The following is a 24,275-nucleotide window of genomic DNA, read 5'->3' as shown; positions in this document are numbered from 1 at the left end:
AGGACGTCCTGACACAGAGCACAGCTGGACAGCTGCTCCTCCACAGGAACACCACTCTTCCTCTTCCCTCTGTGGAGATGAACACATCCTTTACAGCACGTTACATTAGTGGAGCTGATTCTCACCAATGGGCAGAGCGTCACAAACGTCACTCTCAAGATGAAATGTGTCACGCTGCACGAATACGCAGGTGACATGAATTTCACCTCTTCACTTTCTTGGTGTTGCCAGGCACGGATCTGGGTCTTTGCATTGACTCTACATGTAATCACACAAAGCTCTGTTATATCTGCTAATGCTAAACACAACCAGCTCACCAGGTTATCACTATTATCAATAAACATTTTTTAAATACATATCATAAACATGCCCAAGTAGTAAATAATGTTTTGACGATATATTTAGTTTCTAGTGAGTATTTATCAATATCTTTGCCATTTAAAGGGCCCATGTCATGGCCATTTCCACTGATCATAATTACATTGTTGAGGTATACTAAAATAGATTTATACTGTGCAATTTTCCAAACTCACATTGGTTTCGCATACAGCATCTCTGTCAAGCATGTGTATTCAGCAGTATTCACTCTCTCCACTAAACGACTCGTTGGAGCTCTTGCCCCCCCCTCCCTGTGAGCCTAGTGTGCTCCGATTGGTCAGCTCGGCCACTCTGTTCTGATTAGTCAACCACCAGAGAGGCTCCGCCCGCTTTTTTCGGGGAACATCAGTGTAATAATGGCGTCGGTACAGCTGATATTTTATACGCTAACTAACCGAACTGAACCTACAACTGTTGTTATAGAAGAGTGTGACGGCCCCAGGGCCTTTGTGCAGGTGTGTTGCAGGGCTTACGGTGGGGTGGAGCTGAAGAGGGTAATCAGCGCGATCACGGACACCTCCGTAGCCGGTGCTATTAATCCCAGCGGCCCGGCAATTCTCTCCCCGACCACCTATCTCTGCATTTACCACAATAAATGTGCCGTGGTTTTGTAAACTCGTGTATGTCTCCTTGCCTTTCCATTGTGGCCTACGAGCCGGTCATAACAAAGAGTAAGTTATTTTTACCTGTAATAAACTACTACTGTTTGATGCAAAATCAAATCATGGTTTGCTATATATGAATGATATGTTATGGGACAAATAATTCAGGGAAGAAAGGATAGGCCTACTAAGTATTTCCATTAAACTTTATTTTTAGAAATGTACAAAATGAACATAAATATACATATATACATGGTATATCATCCATTCCTCCTCGCATCTTGCCTGGGCGCAGCCGGTGCCTTTTAGCACGAGGCCTCAGTAGTAGTAGAAGTCCCGTCCCCGTCATGGATTGTCCGCCAGGATCTGGCTGGACGAAATCAAATGCAAATCACAAAACATTAGAGAAACTTAGTTGTTTTAGATTCGTTAGTAGTAGTTGTGGTAGGAGTGTAATGAACAGCTTGCCTGCTAATATGCTAACCTAGCTTTGTTTACCTTGGTAGCTAACACGATATGAACGTTAGCTTGGAGGAAAGGCAACTATAATGCAGTGTAATAAAACTACTATGAACAAAAGCTAGTGGTTCATATTAGGCTAGCAATAACGTGTTTATAATTGCAATCGTATACGGGTATTCTGCTACGTTCGGTCATACAATGTAACTTGCATGAATACATTGTTTTGCGCTAGCATACAGCTAGCCTTGTTAGCTATAATGCAGTATATGTACTGTCACAATGTACGGTAAATCACCCGGAGTATACTGTATGAGTATTCCGTGTGTGTGACTGCAGACATTCTCCTGCCATGACAAACATGTAAGGCCATCTGCTGACATTGTAGTTGATATATTTAAACGCTAGCAACGTAGCATAACAAAAATGTTTTTCCGACCAAACCTAGCTCTAGCTCCGTGGGTTAGATCGGTAGCATACATGCTACGCCAGCTATAATGTAATTACGTTTCGCGACTGACCGCACGGCAAATCACCCGGAGTATACTGTCAATAGGTATTTTGTGTGTGAATGCAGACATTCTCCTGCCATGACAAACATGTAAGGCCATCTGCTGACATTGTAGTTGATATATTTAAACGCTAGCAACGTAGCATAACAAAAATGTTTTTCCGACCAAACCTAGCTCTAGCTCCGTGGGTTAGATCGGTAGCATACATGCTACGCCAGCTATAATGTAATTACGTTTCGCGACTGACCGCACGGCAAATCACCCGGAGTATACTGTCAATAGGTATTTTGTGTGTGAATGCAGACATTCTCCTGCTATGAGATACATGTATGCAAGGCCATCTGCTGATATTAGAGTTGATATATGGAAACGCTAGCAACTTAGTTAGCACAGTTAGCACTGTGTCAATGGCTTAGCAGTCCAACACAGTTTACACATTTAAACAGTCTTGTTTGATAAATACACAAATAACAATGCAAACTTACAGGTTGTGTCCCCGGATCTTCCCCTGCTCCAAACGGTCCAAACAAGCTGTGCATATCCGGCCTCAAACTGGGCAATGTTTTGGAAGCTTTCGTCTGTGAAATGCCGGTTCTTCGAACCTCTGAAGGAACAGTGTTAAAAAGAAATTTCAACCACTGACTTCGTCGTGGTTCTTCCGTCGGTAGGACAAACAGCTCAGATTTCTCCTCACATTTCAGGAAACAGGTCCTTGGCATCGGCATGACTGGATGATTGTGAACTGAACCAGAGCTTCCAACAGTAAATGTTAGGCTGGCAGAGGGTGCGGCCAGCGCCGCTGGGTGTGACCATAGCTCTTCGGGATTGGTCCATTTCGTTCCGGGTACCGCATGACATCAGGCCGTACCCGGAACTAAATGGAAGACTCAAATGGGCAGTGACGTATCTCCAACGAGGCGTTTTGGGGAGGTATTTTCTGTGTTAGAGTTTTACTCGCTACAGGGTGTACTTTGAGGGTTTTGACTCTGCAGACCGTTTACATGCATAAAAACCTTCATAACACACAAGGGGACGGGTAATAACCGGAAAAGCATGACATGGGAGCTTTAAAACCTTTTTATGCCAATGATACAATGATGCTATAAATGCATATTGAAATATCCTCAAATAATGTTAGCTTGCTGTACTCTGCTGCCTTTGTTCTGTGCTATACTGCACACATGATATTATTAAAGAACAGTTTAATATATTAGATTATATAAAAACTGGATCCTCTTCAGGTCAGGTTACAGCAGAAACTCTTACTTTGTGTCTGAGGGTCCAGGTTCATTACTGAAGTCTGGAGGTTCCCATATAGACCAGTCACTCTTCAGGGACAGACAGCTGGGGACTGGAGACTCTGCTCTCTGTCTGTGGAAACAACACATGTTTTAAACATCATTAGTTCATTCAGAGAGCACATTTTGACTTTGTCTGTATGTAGATTATTTACTATCGCTGATGACGCCAGGGATCAACAGTTTAAACTTTGTTACTGTACTGTTACTAAGTTTCGATCATTAAAGAACAAGTTAGATTATCAGAGAACAGAAAAACTGGATCCTCTTCAGGTCAGGTTACAGCAGAAACTCTTACTTTGTGTCTGAAGGTCCAGGTTCATTACTGAAGTTTGGAGGTTCCTCTTTAGACCGGTCACTCTTCAGAGACAGACAGCTGGAGACTGAAGATTTGTCCTCTTCCTCATCTTTAAAACCACTCATCTTCTCCAGTCTGAGAGATAAACCAGTAACACTGGAGACACACACAAACACACATTATAATAACACACTTGTTTCAATCGTAACCATCATAATAATAAACTTGTGTTATGATATTAGGGTCATGCAGAGTCAGACAGCTTTAAGAGAGAGGGGGGGGGGGGGCGTGCATGTGTGTGTGCGCATGGTAGAGCGAGCGAGAGTGAGCGAGCGGTGATATGTGTTTTTGAAGTGAACGAAGCAGCAGCAAAATAGGTCTGTTGTGTGTCTTGAAAGTTAGACCTGTAACAAAAACCTTAATAAATGCAACGGCCTCCCAAAGAAGAGCTCGCCTGTCTGCCTTATTGAAAAGTGGGTTATTGAACCAGTAGCGTAGGCAGAAATGTACTTTAGGGCGGGCCTGTATGAAATAGGGTGGGCCAGCTTTTTCCAGGGGGAAAAATGACTTTAAGGTAGGCCTGGCCTATAATAATAATATATAATAATGCCCATTGCCAAGCATCGTTGTAGCATTTCCCTCCGAATAATGGTCGAACAAAAACAAAAACTTTATCCTTTACTTTCTCCGTCTTTATATGTAGATTAATCTCCGCTCCTTTTCTCCGTCACGTTGTTTCCATAGCAACATAACAACTTCCTGTCAACAGCGTAAACTTGCCTTCAAAATAAAAGCATCTAAATAACACATGAAGTTAACCTAAATTACATTTAAGACATATTTACAACTGCAACGAAAGTAACAAAAACAATGTAATATCCTTTTCAGTTTCACAGAACACAAATTCGGTTATTTACAATCGTTATTTACTCTTGTATTGCACTAGGTAACAGCAACAATAGGTTGTAGCATTCAAACCTGCTCATGGACTCAGTGGTCCTCGCAACAAAATTAATTATCGTGAGAGGCCTATACATGAAACACACACACACAAACAAATTTACAGACTTACTCCAAACTGCCAAATATATTAATTAACACACTCTCACTGTCATATACTCTTTGACTCTATTTTGGCCTTGTAGAACAATAAGCAGCAGACTTTTACTTTTTTATCATTTCTACTGGACCTTAGATCTGCGCATGCGCAATACGGGTCGGGGATTGACCAACCGGCTCCCACCGCTCTGCTGTCTGTTAACGTTGTTAAGAGTGGTGGGGAGGGAGCGGACCGACAGCTTGAGCAGCTGTCAACTCAACATTGTGAATAACCAACCAAAAACGATCGCCGGTTCATCTTGTTATGGCGTGAGAATAGTTTGGGCAACGTGAGAGCGTGAGATTGAGAGTGAAAGCATGTCACACGCCAGATGCGTGAGAGTTGGCAACCCTGAACTGTTACATACAGTTATGGCATTTCCTGTTTCTGCCGGAGAGAGGGGAGTTTGTCCCAAAGCTTGCCGCTGTATTTACTCCCTCCATCTGACAGGAGGGAGCCTCATTGAGCTGCCAGTGTCACTCCGCCACGGAGTGGGAGTGGGTAGGGTGTGGTTTGGAATTGGGCCAAAGTTTTGTGATGAGGCCCTCTGTGTCGCAAACGTCGACGGGGGGAGGCGCTAGTGGAGCACGCACGTGAACTGCGAGCAACTGCGGCGCATTTATGAGGTGTGATTTGTGCCAAAGAACAGATAACTAAGCTAACTGAGCGGAGAACTGACGTGTCAACGTGCGCCAACGCCTCCATCAATTTTGAATGGGTTGACGTAGAATACAGGCGACGTCATGACGATGTCAGATGTCAGACGTCACGGCGACGTATCATAGGTGCGCTCAAAGTACGCGCTCAAAGTACGCGCTCAAAGTACGCGCTCAAAGTACGCGCTCACGTGGCGGCGGCGTAGCTTAGAAAGCGCTATTTTAGATATGCGTGTTGATAACGTACGTGTGGATAGGCGCGTGAATAACGTACGTGTGGATAAGCGCGTGAATAACATACGTCTCGCCTCCGTTAGCATTGTATAGCATTATCCTATATTATATTTTTCGAATGATTCTGCTCCTACAGTAGTTTGGAGAGTGTTACAGTACACTTTCTCATCGGCACAGTATTGGTATCAGAAGAGAGGGGAATAATAATTAATAATCATTAGTATGAGAATATTTGCTGGTGTTGTACTCGAGACCGGTCTCCAGACCACTTTTTAACGGTATTGGTCTTGTCTCGGAATCGACTGCATTTGGTTTCGTATTGTCTCTGTATCGGACCTATAGGACTCAAGATTTTATGTCAAGACCGGTTAAGACCACGGCTGTGGCTGGGGATGTGATGAGGGTCGGGAACCGAAATCCGGTTCCGATTTGGAACAAATAACAATTGTCCGGTACGGGGATTAATAAGAGTTGTGTCTAGCAGCTCTCTTTCTCTCTCTCTGCTCGGGAACAGCTGACCGCTGCACGGCGATCAGCTGTCCCTCCCTCCCTCAAGGTGTGTGTTGGTGTGTCTGTGTGTCTCATTCACTGTCCCTCAGGTTGTGGCATGTTTCGATTGCCAGTTTGTGGCTTGTATGTCTTGTCTTGTGAACGCAACGCTGGCATAATATGATGTGGCCTGCTAACATGGCCTCTAATAAACACACAGGACTAAAATAATATGTGTTTAATTCAGCACAGATGCGGTGACTGCAGGCCAAATCCATTAATGAATGCGGCATATATTGAAGGTGTTCAAAGTTGCACCGGTATGAAGCGCAGTGAGAACCACGCACCTGTCAGACTAGCGATTGTGATTGGTTGTTCACTCTCCGTTTCTCACGAGACCAGCGCGCTGCTGTTTACATTAGTGTGGACTGGACCGACTGAAACTGACGGCAAGGTTAATTATTGTGGAAGGATGGACCCCCATCCTGCAACAAAAGGTAGCGAAATGTGCTAAAATCACTGATTTATTCAGAATTGCCCGTATGGTATAGAATGACGAAGCAGAGAGTAAGTGAGCGAACATTATGAGCCACATTTCTTTCTATATTGTAGCCTGATGTGCACATCGACTGTCAACAAAACAGTTTCTCAGTCCAATGTTAAGTTAGTGGCAGGCCCTGTGTGACTGGAGACTATAGGCGCGTTCACACCGGAGTACTTTTCACACAATAGTTCATCAGAACTACGATATATTTGCGTTCACACCAAAAAGCCCCAGGAACTAAAGTAGTTCAAATCTGACCCGCTTTTCAGTCCCTGCTAGAGAGCAGGGACTGTTGTGGGAGAAAATAGTTCATACGTCTGATTGGCTGTGCGGAATGCAAACAACGCCCCGTGAATCTCTAGAATCTTTTTTGAAGGCCGCCATTGTATTTGCTCGCATTAAGCTCAGCACAGCGCACCAACGAGTGGATTACTTTTGTGAAAGCAGTTATTATGGCAACACTAAATAAATCATCGGAGCGGTGGAGTGATGAGGATGTGTCGGCGCTTCTGGCGATTTACTCGGAGGACGCGAAGCGCCGCATTCAGAAGCTTCTACTGAATGCAGTTTCCGTGGTTCAGCAAAGTTAGCAGACCTGGCAAAGTCATGTCGGGACGAAGGTAAACTAAAATACATGCACTGCACTGTTTTAATCTGCACAATACTGGTCTCAGATGTACTTTTATTTGCTCAGTAGATCGAGCTAGCCATGCTAGAACTGGCTAACATAGGTCCAAGCTGGCTAACAACATCTAGCTAGCTAGCTATTCTCAGCCGTGCCCGCTATGAACACGTTTTGACTTGTGAATAAGTGTGCAATGTTCTGTAATTGCTTCACTAACTCATGGCACTAATCGTGTGTTTCAGGTGAGGTGTTTCTCTCTGGATTGGAAACTAGTTAGGTTTTCCCTCCGGTATAAAACGATAATATAACGTTAGCAATTAGCATGCTAGCTGGACATAATGCTACCTCTAACAATACATTGTAGTTGCTATAATTTCATCATTTGCAACATTCATTCTACATGTTAATGGTAAAAGCTTAAACAGTTGATTACCTGCATGCCACAAAGACTGATGTTCTAATATTTTGCACATTTAAGCAAAAATGTAATTGAAATTCAATTTATTTTTCCTTTTTTTTATTGATTGTTATAATTGTACTCAGCCATGTTATGTTAGATGTCAATCCACTTACACTGTAACTACTCTGGCCTTGAAAGAAGGCTACGCATCTAACTGATGTCCACTAATCCCTATAAAACAAAGTTCAAGCATACATTAAGCACAAAACAATAAATAAGGGCACTTTGATATTTATTTGATATTATTTGATCCTATCTTATCTTCTACTTTACACCTGCATTTTGTACACTGTCCCTGTCTGCATCATGTCCAATGTTGTCTTTGTTGACAACCTACTAGGCGATTAAACTGATCTTGTATCTTGCTTATTTCTCCTTAGGAAAGCGGGCACGGGATGACAGCTACCTTGACACCATCATGGCGATGGACCGCCGTGCCATGGTCAGCAAGGAGAATGAGGACCTGCGTGCCAAGGAGATGCACGGCGAACGGCTGCTACATTCACACAAGGCCCAGGAATCGAGGCCCACTGCTTCTGGCAGTGCTAAGCGAGCTGATTAAATCCAACAGGCCTTCAATAAAAAAATAAAGAAATACTTGTCGTCATTGATAAACTGTACAATGACTTGTTGGGAGGCGTGTGGTGCAGTGGTCTGGTGCGTTGGTGTTCGGATCAGGGGAGCACAGGTTCAAACCCCACTGGTCAGCATGTCGTTGTGTCCCTGGGCAAGACACTTCACCCCAAATTGCCTACACCTGGGACAGTTAATTTTGTATTATTGTGATTATATATATGCCACTGTTATTAATACTGACACTTCACTTTGCACTAAGGTGTGTCTGCTGAGCCTACCTATTGTTATTATATTGTTATTATATATATATATATGTTTTGATACTACTGACACTATATTTGATATTGAAAATGTTAACTTCTATTTACATGCATAGACACACCTGGGACAGCGTGATGCTGTTATTGATATTGTCTTGAGTGTGCAATAAAAGAGAACCTACATGGTGATTAAACAGAGCCTGTATCTTACATTTTTCATTACATTTCATGTAACTAAGCTTGCTTATTATTCTGATACCATCATGTTTCATCGGTTATAAACTGGCGAAGCTTTATTTATTGTGGCTTTCAAAAAGATAATTTCATTGTATTTCAACATGGCGTCCAACACAAGCACTATTTATTTATAGAAAGAGAAATGGTTAAGTTTGTTATTACCAGTGTTGTGAGTTCAATATTTTTTATTAATTATAGTAAGGGAACATCTTAGGAGTTAGTGTAGTGAGTTTCAGAGCAGTGTAATAATTATTTGATCTAAAACTAAATGTTTTTATGAACATGTCATGGGCATTTGCTAACTTTTGATTTCCCCCATTTTACACAACACAAATGGAGGCCACTATGGGCCAAAACTAACACGTAGGTTTCTGTAGGGTTCATGGCAGACAGATGCAGTTGCTCTCAGGAGGATATATAATAAAGGTGTGTTAGCTGCTGAGCCTATTTAGTGTGCATACGACACACCTGGCACAGTTTATTCATTTCACACGTAGCGTAGCGCGTGCATGTCGTCGTCCAATCCTTTTTTCAATCCTTCTTAACCGCCTTCGCTTCCGAATCAGCATTGCTATTGCATTTGACTGGTCGACGATCTGTATTTGTGTTTGCTTAAATAACTCAGACGAAGCTCATGTCTGAGGTCGGAAGGTAAACAGACGCCTCATTTACAGCAAGTGGGCGCGGGAGGTTTTTCTTCTTCTTTTTCTCTCGTTTTTTTGGCGGATTGCAACTTTAAGGTGCATACCGCCACCTACTGTACTCGCCGTGAAGTTGTTTGCGGCCTGCCAGTAAACCCAAAGCAGAAGAAGTAGAAGTGACGTCAGCAGCTCATTTGCCTAATCCACCCCCAGGAACTCATTTTGGTGTGAACGCGATCTGCTTTAGTTCATCAGAACTAAAAGAGCTCTCATGAACTAAAGTTCTCATGAACTATTGTGGGAAAAGTACTTGGTGTGAACGCGCCTTATAAGGCTACAAAAAACCCAAACATGTCCTTAATGTTACTCAAGGCAAATATATGTAATATAACCGTTAGACTGCAGCTAACTGTGGGGCTACAAACCCCTAGTACTGTGAGTGAATAACTTGAGATGGATATGTTGTCTAAAAGGGGAGACAATCATGATGGTATTAGGCCATGCAAATACAGGGTCAACTAAGTGATAAAATAAGTGTTGCATAATATATGTTCTTGAATAATGTTATTTCATAAATAGTTGATAATGTAATGATTACATGTTCTCCTTATTCAGTTCCACTATCAGATGATGCTGATGGTGATGACCCTGAGGGAGAGATGCAGGCAGAGCTCAGTGCTAGGACAGAACTGGCAGGTACAGAGGAAACTGTTTCAATAGGCTATGACTATGAAAACACTAAACAAAACCAAAGGAAATGTAATGACAACAGTATAAGCAAGCTATGTTCATGTTCTCTCAATAAGTTACTATATAGTTATTGATCAGAGTTTAATCCATCCCAATGCTGGTTCTTATTCAGTACCAGCAGATGCTGAGGAGGTTGACAAGACAAGTCAAGATTCAGGGTCCAGCACAAGGGCAATTGCAACTGAGGAGAAAGACAGCGAAAGAGAGGCACAGGAAGTTGACAAAGAGAGGCCTTTTGATTATTTTGCTCGCCCTCAGCCAACCACCCACAACAAACTTCCAAGAAAGCCATTCCCAAAGTATTCCACAAATACTATTTATATTTAATGCGGATTAGCGAATGCTAATGCTAATAATGCTAATGTGAGGATAATAAAATGGCGGCTCTACAAAACATTTCAGAGTTTTACGGGGCGTGGTTTGCAATTTGCCCAGCCAATCAGAACTGGGGCACTTTTTTCCCCCAGGAAAGTACCATCTCTCAGCAGGCACTAAAAATGGGGGTAAAAATTCCCGGGATTAAGTGCTCTTTTTGGTGTGAACGCAACATAAGGGGTACTAACGGAACTAAACGCGAAAAGTACGGGGAAAAGTACTCCGGTGTGAACGCGCCTATTGTGTCACGGAGGACGACACACACAGCCTGCTTAGGTGGACGCGCGCGAACGCGACAACAAACGTAGCGTGCGCATTCTAAAAATAGCTCACAGATGGTGAGCAGGTACCGCGGTTTTGAACTACAGTATTGAATTTGACAGAAAACAACACTGAAACGCCAGCAGAAGAATAGTCTAATGAGTTGGGTGAAAAAAAAGACAGGAGATGTGAGTTGGTTTATTCAGTAAATTAGCTCTTTTTGGATGTTCTGTCTACACCTGTTGATGTGAGGCTAATGCAGGATTTGCTAGCTTGATGCTACCGGCATTTAGCGGCAGTGACTCAACAAATTGCCTCTTAAAATGTATCGTCAGCAATGTATGACAAGCAGACTGCTTGTTTAATGTTAGACTCACACCGATAGCTCAATATGATCATAACACGATTGCTTTCATATCAGAGATCAGATGAGGTGGAGCTGCCTCCAGCAATAGAGAATGAGGCAGAGAGAAGCAGCAGCAGCACAGGGTTGCAGCAGGTATGTTATATGCTGTAGTCAGGTGATTTAAATGTATCAATGAAAGGAAGAAGTGTAGGCTACATGATAAGAAGGGAATACAGTTTGAATAAAAGTAATACAGTACAGTGTAACACTGTACCAGAGTTCCCGTTAGCCGGTAATTACCGAATATGACCGGTAAAATATGCTGAAGACCGGCAAATCTAAATCTCTCCGGTCAAAATGTCCGGTCAAAATAATTTTCCTTTAGCGCAATACCGCATCAGTTGCGCCACTTATGTGACAGACAAGAAGAGTATGTGACAGACAAGAATAGTCAATTATAATGTCTAACACTTAATGTGGAGAAAGAGATGTCCTGTATGGGTTGATTGTGCGTTGATCTGTTGGTAATGCCTCGGGGTTCCGGTGGGCATGTAAACAAATGCATAATGCTGCGCTATACTTTGTGGCCTCACCCGGTTGCATAGCGACGCTTATTGTTTAGGTGTCTTTTAATGAGCAGGTAGTCATATCATTAGCTAGAACTAGCTAGATCTGATCGATATGGACATAAACGCGAGTAAAGTCTAATCTGACGGGAGAGAGAGATCGGCTGCTGCTGACGAGTCGACACGCAGCTCTGCATGATCCCCTGCAGCGGCGAGCAGAGCAAAACACACTTCAGGTTAGAATATCACACGTAGCTATTTCAATTACCTCTCAAACTACCTAAACTAGTTACAGTATAGATATGTTTAGTTAGTCGGGTCACTCATTACTGGATCCGCGAGCTGCATGATACTGACGGGCTGTCAGGAGAAGGAGAGAGCGCTCCGTTTATTATTCCCGCGTTTTTGTAAGTTACTGTACACTTTTGAATAATGTAGTTAATCTACTATAATTAGTTTGTTTAATATCGAATCATATCAATTTGTTTTAAAGCTCAATAAATAACAAAGAAGACCTTTGACCGGCACTTTTCTCATTTTGTCCGGAAGATTTCAACTTTAACGGACATGTTGACCGGCAAAAAAATATTCTAACGGGAACTCTGCACTGTACTTTATTACTTTTTAATGTACAAATACTTTGTTACTGTACGATTACAATAACAATAATCCACAGCTCCTCTCTGCTCCAGAGGATAAAAAAAAGAAATTAATTCACCCTGCCAAGGCAGTAAACCTAGGGGAAACACTGTCACTTAAAGGTATACTCAATTCAATTAAATTAGCATGACCATAGTTACATATAGTATTGCCAAAGCTCTGTATAGTTGCAACATCTATACAAAATATATATATATATATACTAGGGCTATCAAGTTAACACGTTAATAGCGCGTTAACGCAAAACATTGAAAAATATCCCTCTAAGGTACATTTAGAACAGATATATAAAACTATATGAAAACTTGGTGATATACAGTGGCGTTTTCTCCTGGAGACCAAGGGAAGACAGGCTTCTCCTGTTTTTTCAGCCTTTGTTATCATTTTGATAATTAAAAATATATATTGTGGTTGTTTTTGCATTCAGGGCATACAAGAGGTGTAACATTATTTTAATACCAAAACTATATTGAAATAGAGTCTAGCTTGAACAGCAAATAGTTCACGGCATGGTAGGCGACGATCGACACGATTGGCTGCTCAGTTAGTTCAGTCTTTGGCACAAATCACACCTCATACACATTTGCGATTGAGATGAGGCTCCCTCCGCGAGGTGAGGACCCCTCCGCGAGGTGAGCCCACCTCCGCGATGTGAGGCGAGGCCCCACGCAGTCTGCGTGATCTGCGTATAGGGAGGGGCGGGCCTGGTTAGAATACATCAAATCAGACTTCAGACAGCCAGGCCGTTCTCCATTTTGACCTCGCTGGGCTGTCGCATGTTATGTTGCGTGGATGAATCAGAAAACAGGAAATACAAACAGTTTACACCACTTGTAGAAGTCTCTTTGGACTCTAGGACGCTGATGTTCTGACATCCAGTAAAACAGAGTAAATAATGTGTTAAAAAGCAGATCCTGGTGTTAACACTCACCCTGTTGTCCTCCTGCTCCTCGAGCTGTAAAATGGCTTCTGGCAGTTTGACAAGTCTGACTTCATACTTTCACTTTCAACTTCCCTTCCTGTCTGCAGCTCCTCCTCTTGATTCATAACCAGCCTTACCAGATGAACCAGTTCACACACAGGGACTTTGTTCAGTGAGATAGAAATAGAGCTAAACACAAGCTCAACAAAGTTATTGAAATAAACATATTAAAACCACAGTGTGAAAATCACCCAGTAAACATCCTGCATTCAAAACCTTACTTTAGTTAAAGTGTGTAGATATTTAGTACACTAGTCCTCTAGTGGTAATGGTGCATTAAATTATTCCCTATATATATATATTTGCAACCCAGTCTCACGGCATTTCGTGTTATAGTGACGAAATTAATTTAATCTATTGATTCGTGTCACACAGAACGATTTTAAATGCAATGTATTTCTATTGGTAGTATGTTTCGTGCCTGCACCACGTCTTTTTGTCTGGTCGGGTCTTGGAAGACCAGAAGCTGTGTGGTTCATAAAAACATGTTCTTACTCAATATCTTACCCTAAGCCTAACCCTATCCCTTTTATTTTAAATTGTATAATGTCTGAGTTTTTTTGCCGTCAGTGAGGAAAAGAAATGGCTCAGAGCCTCAGAATACTGACATCTGTATTTTATGTCATATTTTTTTCCTTCTAATTTGTTATTATTTGGTGCAGGCACGAAACATACTACCAATATAAATACATTACTTTTAAAATCGTTCTGTGTCAGAATACTGAAATCTGTATTTTTTTAAATGTCTTTTTCCTTCTAATTTGTTATTATTTACATTGCTTTTAAAATCGTTCTGTGTGACACGAAAAAAATGGCGAAATCGTGTTGGTGAACACGAATCAATAGATTAATTTCGTGACTATAACACGAAATGCCGTGAGACTGTGTTGATATATATATATATATATATATATTTGTTTCTGAATTAATAACCCTGCTGCATTTATTGCATATTACTGTATTTTCCCATAATATGAATTGCCTTTTTTGTTATTGGCACCAGACGAACACAACTGTGTTTAAAGGGGACCTATCATGCAAAATGCACTTTTGTACGTCTTTTATACATGAATATGTGTCCCCGGTGTTCCAGGGAACTCACCAAGTGTCAGAAAACACAACCCTCTCTATTTTCCTCCATACCCAAATCTCTAAAAAAGGGGCTGCAACGGATCTGATAAAAACTGATCCAGATTTGAACACTGTCCTGACGTCAGGACGGTGGCGCTACGGCTATTGGGCCAACTCTCCATCTATCAGGGGAATGTGGGGTTGGGCCACGGCCGGCCATTGCCGCTCGAAAGCGCTGGAGACGCTGTAGTACATATGCCAGGCCTGTAAGTGGCGCTGTAGTCTGCCACAAAAGCAGCGAAGAACACTTCCCGGCCCATAGTTACCATGGTTACCCTTCTGTTTATTCTCCGCTGTGGCTTTTTTTCTCCCTCCCCGAGGCAAGCGTTTGCTCCCGCTGCTTTAATTCAATGCAATCCCTCCCCGTCGAGGCAAGCACTGTAATTCTCTCCGGTTAGTCCACCAGCAGATGACAAACACCCACCTCTCCGCCTCTTCCAAGGAACGAGGGGACCGTGCGGCAGAGTTTCAGTTTCAGTTACTTTCGCCGGTCAAGATGTCCGTTAAAGTTTAAATCTTCCGGACAAAATTAGAAAAGTGCCGGTCAAAGGTCTTCTTTGTTATTTATTGAGCTTTAAAACAAATGAATAACGACTCTATATAATAAAACACGGAGGACGGAGATCTCTTTTTCTCCCCCTCTTCTGACAGCCCAGCAGCTGATCAGAGCACGGCTCCCCTCTCCTGCAGGGGGGCGTGGTCAGCAGAATCAGACCCGTAGACAGCAAACAGCACATAGAGCGAAATGAGGCATGGCTAAAATGCATGATCTGTTTGGTATTTTGAAAACAGAAACGTATAAATATACCTTATATAGGTATGGCCCTACAATATATCATTTAAATATAGCATGATAGGTCCACTTTAAAGAAAAAAATCTTCCCGGGGGTGCATGCCCCCGGACCCCCCTAGAGGATGTGAGGTAATCACAAATAAAACAGGTTCACATGGATAGGATCAAGTGTGCACACTCATTATATGTACTGCACATTTTTCTTGGATTTGTTAACACCATAGTCCCTAATATATTTGTAGAAATGCAGGAAATGGAATTGAATCGAGAAAATGTTTCATTACGGAGGACCCCCTGTTTTGTGTCCCCCCCCCACTTCACCCTTTTTATGTTCATATGATAGTGATTTCAATGCCACCCCAAAATGATCACTGGCAGTGGCGGCTGGTGGAAAATATTTTAGGTGGGGCTGTGGAAATGGTGATCAAACAATACTAGGGGGCATTTTTTTGAGAAAAGACCCCCTAAATTATGACTTCTGATGATGTTAGAGGGGGGGGGGGGGAAGGACAATTTGAGGCTTAAAAATATGAGAAGACTGATCAATACCTCCATAACTTCAGTGTGGTTAGCTATGAATCTTCCAAAACTTCCAAACACCTTGTCCTGGACATAGTTTCTATAGCATAAACTGTGCTAACAAGCTGAGATTCCACAGATTCTAGAAATATAAGTATCATCACTGAGCGATCAGAACTCGCAACAGGGGAAGCAAATACAGACATCACACGACGTAGCTTTAGGTAACAAAACACGGAGATATGCTCACCTTTTCAAACATTCAAACATTTTCAAACATTTTCAAACATTTTCAAACTTCAAACATTCAACTGCTACTCAGTAGTATGTATCTAATACCTAATATATATATATCATTCCAATAACTTGTATATAGACTCATACTGCACTATTCCACATCATAACTTTATTTCATTTTTATAACTATTATTATTTTTGTATTGCTCATGCTCTTATTGTTATTATGTTATGTTATTATGTTGCATTGTTGGAGAAGCCTGTGACATAAGATTTTCAACTGCATAATTACTCTGTAGCTATGTCAGATTGACAATAAAGAACCTTGAACCTTGAACCTTGAACCTTCATCAAAAACGAGAAAAACGCAGCTGAAGGTTGATCCATAGGTTAATCCAATGTGTCTGTCACTTTGAAAAAATTATTGATGATCCATAATTCAATTTTTATGTCAAAAACTGAGTTTTCATTAGCTGCTAATGGTAGCTTCCAGAGTGTATGACAGCTTCCTGTTATGTCTCCTTGGATACGAGTCCAAACAACTCACAGACTGCACCGGGCGCTCACGTAGGAGCCCTGTGACCATCATATTTGACGACGCTGATTGGCTGAAATTATGTTTCGGCGGCATAGTTTAAAGATAGCAACAGTTGGCTTCTGCTGCACTTGCTGCACTCTCGTCTGGGCGCTGTGCATAGCGCCCAGACGAGAGGGAGTAATGATACACGGGCAAGGCCAGGCAGGAAACATGTGACTTATCAGTAACTTTAGACATCGTAACACAATTTTAAACAAGATTTTATTGTAGATTGTACATTTTACTGATACCAATTATATAATATTTACCTTGTTTATTAAAAATAAAAATAAAAAATATATTTTTGAAATATATTTTTTTTATTTTTAATGTGGGAAGAGGGGGGGCGGCGCCCCTAGCGCCCCTATGGGCCGGCCGCCACTGCATCCTGGCCACCCCACTGAAAATGTCCTGGCTCACAACTGTTTTCAAATTATAGTTAGATCAATTGAATGATAAAGTGGTAATAGACCTTTTTTAAATTGATTTCTAATGATTTCAACCCACCATTGAGCGCTGTTAAAAGCAACAAATGAAACATTAGATAAAAAGTGAACCATTGATGCCTGAGCTGGACTGATCAATTTTTTGATAATATTTCTCAAATATACTGAATACACAGAAAACAAAAAAAGGCCTAATTTAATCCAATGTTTTGATGACTAATGGCGCATTTCCACGACACAGCCTCGCTCGGTATGGCTAGGCCTCGTTAGGACTGGCTCACTTTATGGCGCATTTCCATTACAGTTTAGGAACTGGGGTAGTATCTATAGTAACGCAGTGTAGGCGGAGCCGTGACGTCATCTTCAATGAGAACCCCAGAAAAACAACACAGCCGTTAGCTGTTAGCACTCAGAGCTCACAGCTCCTCATATCTGTTCAGAAACTAGACAAAAGTTAAACAAGTACAAACCACAGACTGCCTGTGTCATGGCGAATACAGTCGCTGGTTTATTTATGTCTGTATAGGCCGTTGTTGTGAGTGTGGACGGTCGGAGCATATACTGCGTTAGCTTAGCCAATCTCCATTTAGAAAACACGCATTTTAAAAGGTTTTTCGCCTGCCGTCTGTCTGCAGACTTGTCAAAGCATTAATTCATGGTTTTTACTAACCGGTATCAGTATGTTGTTACTTCAGCATAATTTTGAAACGTGTATTACAATTAAATCACGGTCAAATATGTCCATCTTGTTGTAGTTGTAGCCCCCTTGCCAGCGATTCTCTCTCTAGTTTAGCATACTCAGCCCGACTCAGCCTCGTTGTTCCTGGCCCTAGAACCACGATTTTATGAGGCCAGAAAAACTGTGAAGTAGGACCCGCTAGCCGGTACTAGGCCAAGTGGAAACGCAACCAAAGACGGGCCGCTGACGTCACAGCTCTCTTAAACGGGGCTCCGCGCTGTAGTGGAAACGCGCCATCAATGTCCTCCAATTCTGGAATGATCCAAATAAAAAGTGAGTCAAGCTCCAGGAAGAGGACAATATTTAAATGTTATCAGGCCTTCAACAACATTTTTAATTGCAGATTCACCAGCCAGCTAGCAGTTAGCATTGCTAGTGTAACCCTTTATGTAGCCTTACCGTGCTGGTAGGCAATCTGTAATGATAATGATGGCTTCAGTATCTATAGTGTCTAAATCTAGATCTCTAACCCCTAGATTCCACCGTGTCCGTCTGCGCCGCGTTACGGCTGCGCCGCGGTTTTGGTCCGGCCTCCTCCGGCGTCATACCCTACCAGGCGCGTTTCAGAAGCATTTCAGAAGCGGAGCGTCTTGCCTGCCGGCTCGCAGTTTTTGTTGATTTGGGCATATGTCCTGGACAGGCTACTTTGTACAGACAAAGTTAATAATAACTGTAATATTCCAGTTATAAACGACATAAATCAAAGATGTGTTGCTGTATTTTAGTGGTAAAAAAATGCATTCATCATCATAATTATTCTATATATATAATTTACACAGTGCCTGTAAACCGGAGGAGAACGCTGGCATTTCTCCTCCTACTTGAAAGACTACGGAGGGATAGGGTCTGCAAAATTAGTTTGTGTGTGTGTATATATATATATATATGCAGAGGTTAAATTGGGCCGGGGCTGTCCGGGGCTCAGCCCCGGCACATAGGACGATGCTCTGACGTCATCACCCTCGCTCATTTGTCATTTGTTTAAGCCATATGTTAAAACATCTCTCGTTCTTAATATAGACTTTATTTAGGGTCGATATGTGTTGATTTCACTTTAAAATAGCAGATCTCTGTGACAGGATATAGTTTTTCCGCTTAGTGAACGTGACTCTGCAGAGTCTGCAGCAGTGTGTGCGTGTGCGTGTGCGTGTGCGTGTGCAGAGAGTCTGCAGCGGTACCGCCAAACCCCCGACCCGTCTTGTAACACGGAGCCCGTTTCCTACACCATCAGGGGCCGGTTCTAACCAATTTCCTGTGCCCTAGGCGAGATTTTAGCTATTTTTGTTGTTCATTCATATCTTATTTTACCTAGTTAACATTTATGTATGCATATTTGTGTATCTCTCAAGTTTTAAACGATATTTTTGGTTTACTGTCCTATAGTATACATTGAAATGATTTCAAACCTGTTTATCCAAATAATTATAAAGGAGTGCCTTGGAAATATTTGTTTACATAAATTGCATTTATCTCTCTTGCTCGATCCCACGCCCACTTTGGCTGTGAGCTGCGGACGCCTGATAAGCCAACACCCCCCACTTTCATCACTTACAGCGCCCATCGTACAGGGCAAATGAAAAGTGTAACCGGGGTGAAAAGGGTGTTACCTTTACTTAATTATGAATGTTGTTACATCAAGCCTGAAAATTAGGATGAGCGCAAACAGTCAAAAATGTTTTTTCCCCTCCCAGAGCTGCCAGCGCAGCGCCTCCCCAGATCTGGCGCCCTAGGCGACCGCCTATGTCGCCTATGCCAAAAACCAGCCCTGTACACCATGCTAAATGTATGTCTGCATAAAGCTGAGTTATGATCGGTCATAAATAACACACAGAATTTTGTGATGATTAAATAGTTTACAGTGAGATTTACTCCCATACTTTTGGCCATACTCACGCAGCCCTACAAATGAATTGAGATTTCCACACAAATGTTCTTTAGCAATTGTGCAGAGCAGCGTTGATTTAAAAAAGGAATTTGAAGGTTGGATATTTGTAAAGCTTTTTTTGTGTATATATATTAATAATTTAAGATGTAAATGAATTCCTGTTTATTTGTGGTACTTTCTATTTTTATTGTGACATTTGGTGGCATCAATGTGTGCATTTGATACAGATAATGGAGCAGTTGCTTTAGGGCCACAGTGTAGGCCTATATCCCTTAAGGTCAAATAATGAGATCCTCGACCTCCGCCCCCCTTTCGCACCTCCACAGAGCCCTCCCACAGGCAGTGGTTCTCAAATGGCGGTACGCGGACCCCTAGGGGTACGTTGGAGTACTGCAGGGGGTACGTGAGATTTATTTTATGTTAATGAAAGAAAAAAAACATAAGTAATGCATTTAAACAAACTACTAATAGTAGATTAACTACTTTATTCAAAAGTTTACAGTAATTCAGGATAATAAAATGGGAAAAATAAACGGGGTGCTCTCTTTTCCTCTCTCTCTCCTGACAGCCCGTCAGTCTCGTGCAGCTCGCTGAACCTGTAATAAGTGACCCGACAGTAAAGAATACATATTAGAATTAATAATTAGCTAGTTCCAGAGTAGATAAACTAGCTAAGTGTGTTAGGTCTAACTGTGTATTTTGCTCAGCTCAACGGTCCGTCACAGCGGCTGAGCTGTGATCCGGAAGAGCTGCGCGTTCTCCGTCTGATCTGATCTCTGATCTCTCTCTCGTGTCCGGTTATACTTCAGTTGCGTTTATGTCCAAATCTATCAGATCTAGCTAGTTCTAGTTAATTATATGACTGCCTGCTTATCAAAGGACCTAAACAATAAGCGTTGCTTGGCAAGATAAATAAATATACCAATTTAGGCTACACATATTTCAAAACGTGAAGTGTAATAACGGCAGTTGCCTCTGTCATGGCCTGGCTCTTGGCCATAACAAAAAGCGTGGGAAGGACAAGAACATATATGAAAAATATATTTATTAACAAAAGTTTAACGTAAACCACAAAAAACTAGCAAAAAGGCTAAGCAACGTGGCTGCTCCGCGGTCAGGTCCTCTGCGGGAGAGAGAGATCGAGAGTCTGGCCCAGCCCTCTTAATCCTCCGCCAGCCGCCAGGTGTCCTCAATCAGGGCGTCAGGTGTCCTCAATCAGACGGACACAAGCAGAGGAGGAACATTAAAGGGCCCTACACACACACACCACAGGAGACCTTAAAGCAGGGGTCGTCACACCCCCCCCCTTAAAGTCGGTGTCCCCCAGACCACCGGCACAACGAACCAACCCCATCCCAAACAAAAACAAAAAGTCATAGAAAACAAAACATACATCTGGCACCCCGTCTCAACGAACCCTAATTATAATATACCACCTTCTCACAACGTCTCTGGATGTGACCAAGCCCCCCGCAGGAGTAGCACCTCCGGTCGTTGGCATGCCCACAGTCACGAGCCATGTGGCCTGGCTGGGTCAGTCATCGGCATCAAGCTGGAACCCTTTGAAGCTGTGGTGGAGAGGAGGACACTGAACAGGCTGTTGTCCATCATGGATAACCCCACCCATCCTCTCCACCTGCAGCTGGACAGTCAGTGGAGCTCCTTCTCCAACAGACTGCTGCAGCTCCCCTGTCACAAGGACAGATACTGGAAAACATTCCTGCCCACTGCAATAACACTGTACAATAAATCACCTCTGGCTGGAAGAGAACTCTCTGCTCCATAGTTTCTCTAGAAATAAAACCACCTTGTACATTTTACTCACACATAATCTGTTTCATATTTAATACTCCATAATTCCATATATTTTGAATATATATATATTTGTATATATATATATATATATATAATATTTGTATGTATATTTTCTATTTTGTATTTTGACATGTATATTTTATATTTTATTTTATATTTTATTTTATTTTATTTCTATTCTTGTATATTTTGTTTTATTGTAAAATGCCTATTATGCTGCTGTAACAAAAACAATTTCCCAATTTGGGATCAATAAAGTACGATCTATCTATCTATCTAGCACACATCCTCCGTTTGGTCACAGTCCCTGGCCAAATGTCCTTGATCTCCACACCGATAACAGAACATCTCCTTGCCACGTCCTCGACCCCTGCTGCCGCCACGACCACCATCAAAGCCACCGCCACCACGACCACCATCAAATCCGCCGCCACCACCATCAAAGCCACCACCACCACGACCACCATCAAAGCCGCCGCCACCACGACCACCATCAAAGCCACCACCACCACGACCACCATCAAAGCCGCCGCCACCACGACCACCCTGACCAGTGGAGCAATGCCTGGCCTTCTGGCTTCTACACAGCATAGCTTTGGCCAAAGCACGCGGGATCACGCAGGAGGACGTGACCTCTGGCACCACTGTAGAGCTCTCCTCAAACCCAGACTCAATCAGACCACCAATCACTAAAGGCGCAGGGGGAACATCAGTCCAGATTCTGCCACCTGCCAAACCGTTGCCCAGAATAAAATGTATCCCCTCGATTGGCAAAGCTGAACGTACACCAACAGCTACTTCACCTTTAACAAGGTCACAGTCAATATACACCTTATGAACAGGAACAGGAAGAACTTTCAATCCCATCCCCCAACTCAGAACTGTGTCACCTGTGTCACTTTCACCAGACAACGGCAAAACAGAGTCAACAATATAGGAGTCAAAAGCCCCTGTGTCCCGTAAGATTTTGATTGGAACTCTGACATCACTACCTACCAATGACACCAAGCCGTCTCGTATAAACGGAGTATAAGATGCCAAAACCTCAGATCCACATAAGTGGGATGTAAGCACATCGGCAACACAGTAGCTTTTCACAGGCACAGCCAACGCAACAGGCCCAACAAAACATCTTCCTCCCTCAGATTTTGCTCTAAGCGCAGGACATTCTGCCTTCCAATGGCCTTTTTCACGACAGTAGTGGCAATTATCAATGTTAACCATGTTGTCTACATCAGTTTTTACCAAACCCAATTTCCTTGGATCCATCCCAAATGAACCAACATCAACAGCCTTTCTACTTCCTTCAAAAACGGTTAGGGCCCCAGAGCGCCCTCCGAACCTGCTCTTATGAAGTAACACAAACTCATCACCTGCCACAGCAGCTTCAGCCGCAGAAGTGACCTTTCATTCAGTGACATATGTTGCAATACGATCAGGAAGAATATTTTTGAACTGTTCCAAAATCATGAGTTCACACAAATCGTCAAAAGAAGCGATTTCAAGAGCAGTTAACCAACGCTTACAATGAACAGACAAATCCCTCGCCATCTCCACATATGTCTGATCTTGTTTTTGCTCAAAGGACCTAAACCGCTGTCGATAGGCCTCTGGCACCAGTTCATATGCTCTAAGCACCGCCGATTTTACTTTACTATAGCTAGAGCTATCTTCCAGACATAAGGAGGAATATGCAGACTGTGCTCTTCCTGTGAGAACACACTGAAGCATCAGAGCGCAGTCTGCATCAGGCCAATCTCTAGCCCTAGCTACACGTTCAAATAATAAGAAAAACGTGTCAGGATCACTTTCATTAAAGTGAGGCAGCAAGCGCAGGTTATTAACATCAAAGCGATGAGGAGACCTGGGCACCTGTTCACCCTGCCCCTCACCGGACAACGCGCCATCTCTGAGAATAGCCAGACGATGTCCCTCCCACTCTATCTTGGCTTTCTCAGATTCTTGTCGCATCCGCTCCACTGTGATTTCCTTTTCCCACTTTATTTTTTCGTGTTCCTGCTGCAACAACAACATTTCCCTCTGCTGCTCAAAAGAAAGTGCACTTGCCTGAAAACGAGGTTTTAACAAAACCCCTCTTCCTTTGCAGCAAAAACTCCCGTCTCCCTTAACGTCGACACTATAGAGTCTTTTATGTTGTCTTTCACCCTTCTATCCCCGACAATAGACACAGCGAAATGCTCAGCAATTAAGAGCAGCTGCTCTCTTGAAAAAGTGCCAAGCAACTCCTGAGACGGAGCTTCAATAAATGCCTCTACGTCAGCCATATTAATTTACAACGACCCCTCACCGGAACACAACACCGGACCTTTAAACCGAGAGATGAGAAAAAAGAAGAAAAAAACACAAAAACAAACCGGACAGATACCACCACGCTTATTATGCGTGATGCGTCCAAGTGGAACAACACTAATGTTCTGATTGGAGTTTCCCCACTAACTCACCATCCCACTGACTAATCTCCTCCCTAGTCTTCATGCAGTTACTTGTGGTGGGTATTTATGCACCGGAGACCGCTGGCCCAGCAAAGCGACTAGCAAGCTAGCAACACTACTGTGACCACGGCCATGCTCCCAAGCCGAAGCTTCAACCACTTTCTCCGCAACACTACACACCCCGCTCAACAATCCCAAGGGAACCGCCGCTTAACCTGCCAGGCAAAACTCCGCACCGCTCCGCACTGCTCCACCTGCAACGCACCAACAAACCCCGACGAGAGAAAAAGGAGAAAAAAACAAAAACAAACAGCTGACCACGGCTAAGAACAACTAGCAACCACTCTCCCAAAATATAATACCAAACAAATC

General features: G+C 42.7%; 1 protein-coding gene across 1 annotated transcript in view; it reads right to left on the bottom strand.

Annotated features, from left to right (window-relative positions):
• The window catches only part of LOC117484369 (protein NLRC3-like), a gene marked incomplete at its 3' end in the record, with an annotated part of 30,637 nt that extends 9,482 nt beyond the window's left edge, over nucleotides 1–21,155 (bottom strand). The window contains exon 1 of the mRNA XM_034132826.1: nucleotides 21,069–21,155. Coding sequence (XP_033988717.1) covers nucleotides 21,069–21,155 — 87 coding nt within the window. The remainder of the gene's footprint in view (nucleotides 1–21,068) is intronic.
• Nucleotides 21,156–24,275: the final 3,120 nt, after the last annotated feature.

Source organism: Trematomus bernacchii, unplaced genomic scaffold (assembly GCF_902827165.1).
Source record: "Trematomus bernacchii unplaced genomic scaffold, fTreBer1.1, whole genome shotgun sequence".
In the NCBI taxonomy this organism is placed as follows: domain Eukaryota; kingdom Metazoa; phylum Chordata; class Actinopteri; order Perciformes; family Nototheniidae; genus Trematomus; species Trematomus bernacchii.
Note: the sequence above shows the minus strand (reverse complement) of the source record. Positions and strands in the feature narration are given on the sequence as shown.